This window comes from Macrosteles quadrilineatus, unplaced genomic scaffold (assembly GCF_028750875.1).
Source record: "Macrosteles quadrilineatus isolate MER2022 unplaced genomic scaffold, UCM_ALF_1.0 Scaffold_32__1_contigs__length_1466915, whole genome shotgun sequence".
NCBI lineage: Eukaryota > Metazoa > Arthropoda > Insecta > Hemiptera > Cicadellidae > Macrosteles > Macrosteles quadrilineatus.
In genome coordinates this window covers 1,127,889-1,141,934 of record NW_026542625.1, presented here as the reverse complement: position 1 = coordinate 1,141,934, position 14,046 = coordinate 1,127,889, and the positions used below count along the sequence as shown (strand labels likewise).

At 37.9% G+C, this 14,046-nt stretch overlaps 1 protein-coding gene across 2 annotated transcripts in view; it reads left to right on the top strand.

The window, feature by feature from the left end:
• Window positions 1-12,624, top strand: part of LOC129005749 (uncharacterized) — a 99,579-nt gene extending 86,955 nt beyond the window's left edge. For both annotated transcript variants that reach the window (XM_054434742.1, XM_054434741.1), the window contains 5 exons: window positions 1,641-1,846; window positions 8,144-8,287; window positions 8,898-9,073; window positions 9,556-9,718; window positions 10,181-12,624. In XM_054434742.1, coding sequence (XP_054290717.1) covers window positions 1,641-1,846; window positions 8,144-8,287; window positions 8,898-9,073; window positions 9,556-9,718; window positions 10,181-11,466 — 1,975 coding nt within the window. In that variant the 3' untranslated portion in view covers window positions 11,467-12,624. The remainder of the gene's footprint in view (window positions 1-1,640; window positions 1,847-8,143; window positions 8,288-8,897; window positions 9,074-9,555; window positions 9,719-10,180) is intronic.
• The last annotated feature ends 1,422 nt before the right edge of the window (window positions 12,625-14,046 follow it).

Here is a 14,046-nt window from a genome sequence, read left to right as displayed (position 1 = left end):
TCCTCAGACCAGCAACCCACCGGGCCTAATAACACGAGTTCAAATCCAGGAACGTCAAGCGATATTCCAACTGACAATTATTTATCTCCTGTAATAGGCCTAGAGATTGAAGTAACAAGTACTCCTGTCTCTAAGAACTTGAAAGAGAGAGAAGGGGAGCGCCACATTCTTACCCCTGAAGACATAGCTCCATATCCGAAGGCAGGTCCTAGGAAGGCCCAAAGAAAAGGTGGGAAGAAAAAGGGCAAAACTCTTATTTTAACAGACACCCCTGTTAAATTACAAATTGAGAAAGAAGTGAAGGAAAAGGAGGAAAAAAAGAATCAGAAGAAAGTGAAATTAAATTTGTTTACATCAAAAAGTAGGCCTGTGAAAAAATTTAAATCAAGCACAAAACATACGCAACCCTCATCTGAAGAAGAAGAGTGGGAGTCAAGTGGGAGTTCCAGTAACTTTGAACCAGAACCACTGTCGGAAGAAGAAGATAATTCAATAAATGTTGGAGACTGGGTGCTCGTAGCCTATAGGTCAAAGAAAAAGGTTCGTAGATTCGTGGGAGTCCTTAAGGAGAAAATTTCTTTTGATGAATGGAACGTTAAGTTTGCTCGCCACATCGAAGGCAGTAAGTTTAAGTGGCCTGATTGTGAAGACATCAGCTGTATCGATGACGGTCAAATTGAAAAAAAACTGTCACCACCCAAATTTCAAGAAAAAAATGACAGATTGACATGTTTTCTTTTCAATGAAAAATTTGAAGGACTATGTATCGAATAAGACAAAAATTATCTTGACTTTGTTATGAAACATGGCCAATATCCGATGTATTTTAATATATCTATAAATGTTCTTCAGGTGGCCTAGTTATATTGTTAACGAAAGTAATGTTTATTTTGTGAAGGAAAACCAATTTGTAAGGTTAAATTTTGTCTTTTAAAAGTTCAATTATAGCCTAGACTTGTATTTTTAATATAACTGTAAGCTGTTTTTTATACTTTTTGAATAAAACCATAAACATATCTTGTGAGTTCTTACTATTATAACCAATTTAACCCTGTGTATCAAGTGTCCCCAAAGCTGTCTCAAGTATCCCACCCCTGGGGAGAATTGATACACTTTGCAGGCTTTTATTAAATAAAAATAAAAAAATATATAACATGATTTTTAATGTTTGAAACTTTGGGTTTAGCTAACCAAAATGTTCTGTTAACAGAAAAAACTGGTTAGGTGGTTCTAGGGAAAATAGGAAAAAATAGAAAAATATAAGTTATAAAACTGTATCAAGTATCCCCGGTCTCCCCTACGGTATAAATATTTTTTTAAATTTCGAAAATAATATTCTAGAGCTTCTCAGTGCAATTGCGTATAGTATTCAGAAATGTTCACGAACCATATCACCTGTTGGGCAGTGCAAAAGTTATCTTTACAAACTACAGTAGTTAATTATGAACACCCTTAACAAATTTGGTTGCACTCTAACATGATAGACCACAAACCTACACAAATATTAAAATTAAACGTTCTTCAACATCTTTGGTTGGTTAAAATTTGAAAAATCCAAACCAACATCTGCTACTACAACTAACACTTGGTCTTCGATGCTTCGAGACACGTGAGACTGACAATGCCCTTGTTTGTTCCAGGTACTCGCTGCCGCGGGTGGTGAACATCGTCCCTCAGGAGCCGGTGTCAGTGGACTCCGAGGAGGCCGGCCCCATGGCGCTGCTGCACGGCCAACTCCTCATGTTCAGGCAGTACCGCAGTGGCAAGGTGGAGGCGAGGAGTGAGGTGAAGACCAAGCACGGGTCAGACCTCGTCTCTCTAGTCGTCATACCTGACACCTACCAGGGTAAGACGTGTTTGGAACTTTGGGGAAACGTCGACTGTAGACTCGCTATGGTGTGTGTGATGGAACATTCCCGAAGGACCTGGGGACTGAATAATGGTTTAACGCCCGACGAGTCTCAGGTAGACAGTGATTGTAGTGCTTTCCCAACAATCAAAAGGTCGCTGGTTCTATCCCGATAAAAGTCAGTAGTTTTTTGATGGTTCGAAACTGGACCCAGCTGTGCATTGTATCTATCTATATATTAATAGGCAAGCATGTTTCTTTAAAACCTTTTTTCTCAGCTCGTGTGCATCGCAGGGGAAATCTACGCATACTGTTAGAAAGATATTTGCCTGTAGATGCGCAGAATCCCTTTATAAATTAAAATAGGCTAAAAAATAAGCACAAAAAACGAATTTGAAAACTTCAAAAAATTAACATGGACCAACTGGGTTGCCATGATGGTGACGAAATAACAACAAAATGTAAACAGAAAAACAAAACAAATGGAAGAAATCCCAATCACATGTTTTATTTACAGTGTGGGGAGAAAATAGAGAAGTCTGTACATTAATTATTTTTGGTCGAGTTTCGACCACAGGACGACCACTAGTTTATATGAATCCTGATAACTGAAACAGCTGATGTAGTCCGTAACAAAGTTACAAAGGACAGGACCCTCTCACTCATTTCTACATTCATCCTTCACTCAAAAAACGTGGTCCTTCACAGCCTCATCCAACGTGAACTGCTGAATGAGCAGGAGCTTGTTCTTGATGTGAATCAATTTTATCAATATCCATGTCGTCACAATTAGAAACATGTTTCACGTAACTAAACAAAACATTTGATCAACGTCGATTTTTGTGTTTTTGGAAAGATTTAAAAAAAGTAATCTACTTTGGAAATTACGAGCCACTGGCAAAAAATCGGGAGAAACAAAAGATCATTTGCGTTTTACGTTTCGACCAATACTGTTCCTAAAACAAAATTTAAATCTTTCACGCGTATAATACTATTTTGGGAAGGGCGTGTGTTGCGCCTTGCGTTGAACAATTTATCTATGTTATTGCTATCTTCGCGAGACTGGACAAATCATTAATGTCACGTATCACAATCACATGATGTGAATGTCAACGCAAACAATGAATGACATTTAATCAAAAGCAACATCCCGCGGCGTGGCGATACCATTTAGAGGCAGACCATTAGCTTTGATAATCTTAACTCAAGGCTGACAATTTATTGAGTTATCCTTGCCTTGGGCCCAGATTTTGGTCAGATACGCCTTGAGCTCCACTCGCTGAGATAATCCGGTCATCGTCGTTGAATGGGAATGAGGTTTGAGGTGTAACTCCTTTGTTTCAACGTAGGCCTGCTACAGATAAAGTAATTAGTTTATCTATGATTAAACGCACGATTCCTAACGCGGTTGTTAATTAAGGAAGTTGTATCCTGTATTTTGTATTTACTAAATTCAGGAGCACGTAGTAGGCTAAACGTGCTCTTTTTTCAGTTAGGAAAAATATATTTGCAATCTAGTCATCAATTACAGTTAGGCTTACTCTAATCAACCCATACATTATTCCAAACCGGCAATAAATATTCGCAAGCGTTATGTGAATTCATTACAGCTATACCATCCTACGCGCACAGAGGTATAATTAACAACGTCAAAAGTATTGATGGATTTTCAATAACCTTCATTACCATTATTGATTGAATTACACATGTTTTCCGTCAGCGGTAACGTGTTATCACGCTGACCTTGCTGAGCGTGTCTGACTGACGACCGTAGCCAGGAGAGAAGGCTGGGACAGGATGTTGTAAACAGAGGCAAGTGAGAAGTGACTCTGGCGTTATGCGTCCCACAAAGCTCGCACGTTGGACACCCACGACTACTCTCGCTAGCTAGTTGCAAGTGGAGTTGACCATAATAATTGCATTTCTCTTGAACAAAATCTAACCTAGGATATAATCCTCTTAAAACTCTATAGCTTAGTTCAATGTATAAACGTTGCTGGCAATGGATGACTCTCACTAGCGAGTAGCAACCGAAGTTGCACATTGTGATACTCTTGAAGAATCTAGTCTAGGAGAATAATCCTCTTTGGGAAAAGTCTAGATCAGATCAATGTATAAAGGGTGACTCTAGCTAGCGAGTAGCAACAGAAATTGAACATTGTGATACTCTTGAAGAATCTAACGTCGGAGAATAATCCTCTTTGGAAAAAGTCTAGCTCAGATTAATGTATAAAGGATGACTCTAGCTAGCGAGTCGCAACTGGAGTTGAACATTGTGATACTCTTGAAGAATCTAGTCTAGGAGAATAATCCTCTTTGGAAAAAGTCTAGATCAGATCAATGTATAAAGGATGACTCTAGCTAGCGAGTAGCAACTGGAATTGAACATTGTGATACTCTTGAAGAATCTAGTCTAGGAGAATAATCCTCTTTGGGAAAAGTCTAGATCAGATCAATGTATAAAGGATGACTCTAGCTAGCGAGTCGCAACTGGAGTTGAACATTGTGATACTCTTGATGAATCTGACCTCGGAGAAAAATCCTCTTTGGAAAAAGTCTAGACCAGATCCATGTACAAAGGGTGACTCACGCTAGCGAGTAGCAACTGGAGTTTTGCAATATTATACTCTTTGAGAATCTAGCCTCCAATAATAATCCTATCAGAAAAAAATTCTCTAGCTTAGTCCAATATATGAAGAACCCTCGCTAGCGAGTAGCAACTAGAGTTTGAAGAATCTCTGATAGGATAATCCTCTTGTAGAATTGTCTAGCTCAGATCAATTTAGACATGAGCTTGCAAAGGAATGATGAATGAAGTGAGCTTAGCTGGTAACGTAGGCGTGGAGTTTAATAGCTAGGTGTGAGGCTAGGGATGGGCTGACGGCTCGGCCATCACTCACATGCCTGGCCAACGACTTATGTAATTGTTCAGAGGGATAAAGACAGAGAGTAGGCTACACATTTCACGTTTTAAACTATATGTAGTTGTATGAATGTTTTGCGTTTGAGGGCTTTCTGTAATGTTAGAAAAATTAGTCGCGATTACCCTACTTTTCTTGCTATCCGACCCTCCTTTAAGACGATAAAGCACCGTGAAACCGTGTTCTATTTCCGTTTGTTAAGACTGTACTTGAAAAATACGCGCCGTAGTTTTGGAACATGCACTTGACTGTTCTTTGACATTGTTTTAGCACGTTTCGTCACAAATGTTTAAACCTCATACATAACATATCTTATATAACACGTACCTATCGTTATGAATTTGGGGTTTTCAGTAAGCTAGGAAATATGGCCCTTTGGAAACTATTAAGGCCTGCCTTTTTCCTACCCTACGCATCTATAGCTAGAATCTAGACCTGTAGGTCCGCCGGCCGTCTTGGATTTTCTGCCCATAACGGCAATGTTAATGGTTGATGCATATTACGGCATTTTTTATTATGATAAAAAGTTGCAAAATATCTCATTTTAAAGCTTTTGAAACCGCGGGCTACTTTTTATTTTTATTATTTTGTCAAACTACATTTAAATATATTGACTTAAACTGTGACTTCTTCATCCTCTGAAACAAAAGTTTTAAAACACCGGAAAGCAATTCACACGGAAAATATATATTTAAGAATCATATAAAATTTTCTCCTCGGTAATGAAGCTTACAGTGCATGATTGTCATGCTTCAACGTGAACGCATGTTTTTGCTGATCGGCGCTAGGACAACCACTGTTTAGCCTGGCATCTGACGGTCAATAATGCAAAATTATTGACTCCTGATTAATTACAGAAGCCAGAATTAGTGTTTTACTTCGTCGGTTTTATTGTTGGTCGTGACTATGGATCCAAAATGGTAAAATATTGGTTCAAATGAAAGACAAAACCTGGACTAAAATTTGCTTGAAACCTAATACCTTTCGTTAATTTGATGAATATTAACTCGTTAACAATGGTTTGTTTATGTTCACATTTCCGCTTGTCCGACTGCCACGGCCGTGCACAGTCGAGACTGTACTAATCAAAGTCAAATAAAATATTCAACTCGTAGTTAACTTGTATCCAATAGTCGATAAAAATATTCAAGCAATAGCTTCAACAACCCTGAGCGACGCAGTGGATAATTCCCCTTCGATTGTGATCTAGTGAAGTAGTCGAGGCCAGTGGACCGGGGAAACTGCCTAACGTCTAATTAAATATTATGAAACATGCGATGATGGCGCGGCGTCATGCTTGCGTGGTCCTCGGATAGGTGAATTGACTCTAAGTGGTCAGTACTGGTATCAGTATGGTCAATAACTTGTAACGAGAGAGAGGCAGAGGCCTAGGTGAGGTCGTGGATGGGATCCACAGTTTTGACCTAACAGCTTATCTGGAAGTGCCAATGCCAATGGTTAAAAATAAAATGTTATAAAGACATGTTAATTTCCAGTAGACATATTACAATGTATTGGAAAATTCAAACATTCTTCATACAGAGCAGCTAGTTGTCAAATTGAGAAGTGTGTTACAGAGTGTACTTTGAAGTCTACAAAAAAAATCGAATACTAATATCACAGAGTTTATCACTATCGAGAAGTAAAGAAACATTTGAAATTTAGGAAACATTACAAAACTAGACGGGTTGTATTGGGTGAAGGCACAGTTAAGGCAGTGACAACTAAAAACATAACTTTAACGAGAGAAATACTTACGAGAGGAATGGTTTCTCGAGTGAGGCAATTGCACTTTGCACTCGAGTTGCAGATTATATTTTCCCTACAGTTACCATAAAACAAATAAATTGACAAAGAAACATGACATATTTTAACACAGAATTGAACTTTTAATATGGCATTTAATGTGAAGTGACAAATACAACAATGCAACAGCTGACCAGCTGATTTACAGCCAATGCTGCCAACGTATTTCGCGTGCATACGACCTTGTCTGCATGTTACGCGCTCACTGTTTCGTGCCTTCATGTTGCAAATCTGGAGTGAGACAAAGTAATTAGAGTGAGACAATGTTAACATTGTCTCACTGATGAGCGAATTGGCCACTTTGCTTTCTCAAATCAGTGTGCATTGTTAGGTAACTGTAGGAAAAAGTCTTTGAGTTCGTAAAAATGGTTAACGGCTAGCCTTTGGAACACTATCTGTTTAAAAGATATGGGAGTGAAAACATAAATGTAGGAATCTTATTAATACATTCATGTCCACTATTTCATAGCTATTCTTGGATTTCTCCTGTTTAACAGGGAATGTCAAGTTTATGTCTGAAACGGGTATTGTGCTGGTGGATATCTTTACGGCAGTTAAAAAACATTCAAATTCTTGAAAATAATTAAGAATAAATAAAAATATACAAGTTAACAACAGTAAGAATTTTAAAATCAATAAAAATTGGTTTATAGTGTTCAACAACATTGACTTTTAACTATGATGCATGACTGAACTACTGTTATAGTTCAGTACGTGAATTAAATACTGTCCTGAAAATACATTCCTTTGTATACAGAGTTGTTATAATTAAGAACGTTAGTGTTGATAGATTTTTAACCATCATTACCATTCCATTCTTACTGAATGACTGAATTACATAGATCAGTATGTCAGTGGTAAAGTTACTGAGAGTGACAACCATGAGTGAAGGGGTAATCTGATGATAGTTGAAGAGTTCCAATTAATTTAAAGCATGAACTTTAGTTTGTCAAGAGTAGGTAAGATTTTGTATTAATTGACGTTTGCTATACAATGTATAATTGTCAAAGAGCAATAAAGACATTATTATTATAAGATATGTACAAGAAACGAGCGTTAACAAAATACGAAATGATCAAACGTGGGCATCAAGAAGGCCAATCAGAAAACAATACAATTGAATAACGCACAAATGAACTTCATGCACTGTTTATATGGGTTTTTCGTATTAAATCAAAGGCTGAATGGTAATTATTTTAAAAATTTGTTTTGAAAAAAAACTTCTACTAGAACTAAATTATACTCCCAGAGATTTAATTCTTTTCTGAAAACAAATTAGGTTCAATTTGATTGAGTTGTAAACACTTGAATTTACAATGAAAGCAAAACATGTCGCCATGTGTATTAGTTAGGTTTGCACTAAGAATAAAAATCTGCATAGAGTTTTTTTTTGATAGTAAACATTCTAAGTTTGCATTCACAATTTAATCCTCCTACTTTGTATCCAGCAAACCATTTGTTATACCAGAGACCCTGAGTGGTGAACCTCTACCTTTACTTTTTCAGCAATGCTAGATCATAGCGATTACATTAAGACTTGACACTAAGCGTAATCTGTTTGCCACAGGATGGTTCTCGGTGGTGACCGAGCGTGGGCAGGTGAAGGCAAGATGCTACAACTCTGTACATCGTCTGGTCACAGCGCAAGTGACAGCTTTCCTCTGCATGAGTGACATTGTGGGGTACACCCTCAACAACCGAACCAGCGCAGGTAAATAGACATTCTGTAAGGGGGTTGATTTATCTTGCATTACTCCATTGGCTGTCCCCGAGGGAATTGACTACCCCAAAATTTCCCTTCAAGGTGCACCTCCTCTCCTAATATAAAACATTTTTGGTTTTAATTTTACTTTGTATGAGAGGGGGCATCTCCCCAAAATAAAATCCTGAGGCCGCCACTGCAATGATTTTTGACCATGAAGAACCGAAAATATTTATAAACTTACTAGGTTACAAAAGGTCATCAGTTAAATCCTGAGAAAAGTCAATAGCTTTTTGTGGTTCAAAACAGGGAGGGGATCAGTTACTGATCCAAGAAAATTTACAGATTTTTGTGCTACTGGACCGCACCAAAAGCTCCTATGCTATAGTTACAGCTTGAATGCAGTGCTCTTCTTAATAAAAAATATTAAATTTGGACTCAACATTTCTGGATCCTCACAAACTATTTATATAATGTACAACGCTTCCTTTTGTTATTCTTATGTAAGTCAGTGGCTCACAATAGTGTCACAGTGTTCGGGCCCAATAAACGTTCACCTGGCTAATACTATCTGTACATATTGGTTTGATAACAACTGAATTAATAAATCTTTTTTCAGATGGAACAAGGCAACAGTACACCAAGACAAACATCAGAAGTGGTCAAGTATTAAAACTGCTTGCTGTCTACCAAGACTTGGCAAACCAGTCCACTCGCAGTAAGAGGCTCTCGTGGCCTCTGATTGGTCGAACGGAGGCTAACAGATACGCTCAGTGTCTCACAAGTACTGACCAGGTAATCACCGTGGTTTTATGGTATAAAAGACCTTGAAAACATTCAAGAACTCTGGAGTACGTCGCAACCCTACATCACTAAGAGCTAACCACTTATGTGGAATTTTAAGATTTTCTCTGTCTCAGAAAAAGTAAACTAGTTTGCCACTTGCCAGATCTATTTGGACGTCATGGTGGAGACTCATGTGAAACTTTAGTTCCTTTAATATTTTGTCAAAATTTTACTTAAATAAGAATAGAAAAGAAACTAAGGTTACTCAACGTAGAATATAAAAAAAAAACTTGGCATAGTTGTGAACAACAACTAACATGAATGATGAAATTATCCTAAGAAGTGTTGATCATTAATCAAGTATCAACGTGATAGGGATTTTTTTCCAGTGATGTCCAAATGTTCTCCCTATCCTATTTTAAAACTAACAGCAAATTAGAATTTATCAATAATCTTCTAGAAAGTTGCTTGAGTTTAATTTTTTTCTGGAGGTGCTGTACATTCCTGTTACAACCCATGGACAGTTCTACGCAATCGCCACTGCCAACACGACCAACGATGATACCGTTAGTAAAGTCTACCAACTGAACAAACTGTTGCGGACCTTCCCACTGCCTGTTAGAGTGTGCATCATTTCCATGCAAAAACCGCAAGGTGAGACACCTGAGTTAACTGCATTACAATATTACGTGATGTTTTTCTAACTGAGTGGCTGCAGGTCACAAGCTACCAAGCAAAAATCAAATATCACTCTCTCAATCTCTAAATCACATCCTGATTATCTGACATTGTGACTCAAAATTTTATCCTGAAAAATTGATCTTTTGTGATGCTAAATACACAAAAAACATTTTGATCAGTTAGTATTCTAAATAGACAAGAGTTTTCAAGCAATATTTGTTAAGCAAGATCAATTTGGTGATTCAAATTGCTAATGCAAATGTATTTTTTTTTTTTTGTTCTTCATTGAAGCATTTTTTTACTGTAAAAAATTATCAATGTAATAATGTATTACCGACTGAGATCTATGGAGACACTGATTGCTCCCTATGAATTTATAAATTAATTTAAATCCATTCCATAATCACGTAAAACTAATGTCTGACATTTCTGTAGGTTCAATGCTTTTGGAAACCTACAAGAAGGAGGATGTGATATTGACTTGCATTCTACCTTCGCGGGACGATGAGACAAGCAGCAGCCAATACAGGTTGTTGGAGATTGACGTCAACTCAAGATTCTACGTTCTTCGCTTGGGTCGTCGGGACTCAGACGAGAGGCGGGTCTTCCAATCGCCATTGGTACAAAACGCTTTGAGGTACTGCAGAGAAAACAGTGACAAATGGTGTAGGCAGCTGAAAGTGATTCATCATATTTACCCGAAGGAGCACTTGGAGAAACAGGAGGAGAAGGAAAAACCGACAACAAAATCAAGGAAAATATCTCTCGGTGATAAGAAAACAGTTAAGTCTGCTTCGTTTCGGTTTTCTGCTTCTATGCCTGAAGATCTACGGCCGATTAATCGGCCGTTACCGAGAAGACCTGATCAGACGTCGTCTAGACCACAGCCGACTCTGAGAGGTGAGGTGGAAGTGCACGACAACCAACACTTGTACTCAAATGTAGCGGAGGAAGTAGAAGAACCACAGTCACTAAGATCTCAGGTGGTCGCAGAGCATCAGATGGTCTGGGCCACTCCAATCAACAACACTTCCCCGGAGAACAGTTCTACCAGGAAACCGGTAGAGAGAACTCCTCCGAAGAGAGACACCCGAGTAACACCTACACCTTCGATAAGCACCCGAGTAACACCTACGCCTTCAATAGGCACCAGAGGAACACCTACGCCTTCAATAGGCACCAGAGTAACACCTACACCTTCGATAGGCACCAGAGTAACACCTACACCTTCGATAGGCACCAGAGGAACACCTACGCCTTCAATAGGCACAAGAGTAACACCTACGCCTTCAATAGGCAGTATAGACGAACGGTTGAGTGAGGAGTTCAAAACTAAAATTGTAGTTCACGGTGTAAGAGTACCCGGTTTTGACGAGAGTAACTATGCGGACAGAAACTCTAAATACAGAGTCGTTCGAAAACCTGTGAATGCTCCTGAGGTGAGGGTGAAACCATTCTACAAAACACGAGTTCAAATAGGTCCGGATTACTCGGCAGGCTCGGACATTCCTTACTCGGTGGTTGTGGATCAGGTTTCCACCGCTGATGACAATGTTTACGCTGAGATCGGTGACTCCTACCCGACCCACGACAGACGCTACTTCTCTTTCAACTACCAGCGTAGATTAAACCACCGATATGACTACCAGACAGGTGGAAGTGACGGAACATTCTCTGGCACGACGACTTCGTCTTCAAACGCAGAGGAATCATCCGTCTGATGATCAGTTGTGGTTATAAATCCAAGCAACATTTGTAAACTTAACAGTTTTGTGTTAATAGTTCAAAATGTGAAGGTTGTTTGACCAAATTATTCTAGAAAAAGAATATCAATAAATTAATTCAATTTATCTAAAATAATTTCTTATAGATCTGCTGTAGAAGCTTTATTAGTCCAAATTCACAAATTTGATAATACATCAAGTTTTAAATTACATTATGATTTTTAAAAAAATACTTCCAAATTTGTGATCTTGAATTAAAATTATAAGAAATACACCTACCATGATTCAAACAGCAGAAAAATGGAATATTTTTAGTTAAAGCAGCTTTTCGGGATTAGCGATATTTTATACAATTTATATTGTATTTCATGTTAAAATTAAAAACAAACTTTTATCGAGTGTGTATAAAAAAATTAACTTTTTTTCTTTGAAGTTATCACACAATTCTTGTAAATAGGTTAGTTGTGTAAATACATGTTTTATACATTCAAAATCAATAGATAAATATAGATTTAAAATAAAAACATGAGTAAATGCAATATAAGAAAGTGTTTATATGATGAATTGAAATAAGGCATGAGAATTGAGCTGAGTTTGGAAAATGACAAGTAAAATGTGCTCAAATATGGATATGTACATATTTGCAAAAAACCTGTATATACTTTGTGTAGGCCTACTACCTTAGTTGGTCACTGTACTCTTAAATCTAGGCCAGTTTGTCATCTATAATTTTGATCCAAAATCTAAAATCAAATGGAATCTATTATGAATTTGGTGTTGATTTTGTTCGATTTAAAAATTCATATCCCATCAAGTATTTCAAAGTTACATATTGTATTTGAGTTGCTATCATCTCTCAAATTTTAACACGTGTTGACCAACGGTATCTTATTTTGGATTTCCTTTGCATCCCAAACTAGACAAACCAGAAAATTATTAAATTGTGATTAATTCTGACAATAGACTATTTCAGACTTTAAGGTTTGAACCAGTTTCCAAGGATCAGAACATTCCTATTCCTTTTTACTATAAATGTTGAAAAAGCAACATTTCGAATCTAACAAAAAGTAATAAAAGTGAATACATATCTCTATCAGTAATACTGATTTTACATTACCACTATGATATTTTCTATTTGTTACCAAATAGTCATGTTGTATATTCATTTGTACAAATAAAAAAAAATATTTTAAACATACATGTAATTTATTCAACTCCTGCACTCATTTAGTATTGGAGTTGACACTGTTTCAGCCTGGGCTGTTTAATGCATGCGCTCTGTCACCTGATAAGATGACAAATTACCCTAAATACAATGGTTTTTATCACTACCAGCTAGTGCTGATGTACTTATGCAAATCAATGTAGTTTAAAACAGTTGTACATTTCATAAACATGATTGAACGAAATTGTTCTTTTGCAATAAGACTACAAGTGTTATATTGGATCCTAGTAACAGATTTATTTAAAGGGTGGCCACAGAACTGCTAGAAACAAATTTACAAATTTCCCGGGTTTCCCATTCGTGATTAACAGTCGCCAAGTGTGCCTTTTTACCAGGGGTCTATCCACCATTAAACATTTTGAAATTTACAATAAACATTGTTTTACAATAGTGATATTATTTTACTCCTAGGTCTAAAAATAACCCTGACTAAACTCTGTTCACAAAATTTAGACCGTTGTAGGAGAAGCTATTCCACCCCCTCCACCTGATTCTACCTTTGAAACAACAGATGAAGTTTGGCAAAACAAGATCAGCTGCATGATATAAACATCACTTACGTAAACAACAATGTTAACTTCCTTAATGAACTGCTCAAAAGATGGTTATGCCTATGTTTGGTAGACTTAATATAGAGCACTTTGCAATACCTGGAAAACTTACTAACCTGAAATTACAATTTCTAAATTGGAAATGTAATAATACTGTAATGTACTTTTCCACACTGTAACATAATACACCAGATTGATATGCCAGGTTCTAGTACCACGGATACAGCGCCAAGTTTCCGGATAGGCCTCAGTACGTAGATTTGGGTTGGCCTTCCAGGGTTCGCAAATAGATTTTCAATTCACACTTAACTGTGCTTTTGCCTTGGCTGAGGTTTCTGTCACTGCCCCATCCACCGCAGTGAAACCTGGTGGCCTTCCATGGACACTAGTCGCCACCCCCGAAATCGTTTACATGTTCAACACACAACATACAGCCAGGCGCTTGGGTAGGACATACCGAGTATGAGCAAACTCCCTCTGAGCCTGGGGTTGATGGTCACTCTCCTGTCATCACAGCTGCAGGCAGAGGCTCATTCTACCCCAACTCTCGACGTAGTAGGCTGGGGCTCATTCGGCCTCACCTGGCTGTCGTTGCAGGCTGGGTCTGTCGTAACCTCCACTCCTGCTGCTGGAGGCTCGATTTATATTTCCCCTTCGGTCGCCGCTGTGGTCTGAGCATCTACCCGACCGTCACATTTCCGACCGTCCTGCCAAAGGGATTCTTGCAGCGAACGTGTTAAGTACTTTTTGGCAAATGAGGTATTTTTTAATTTGCATTTCCTCGACTATTATAGCGTGGTA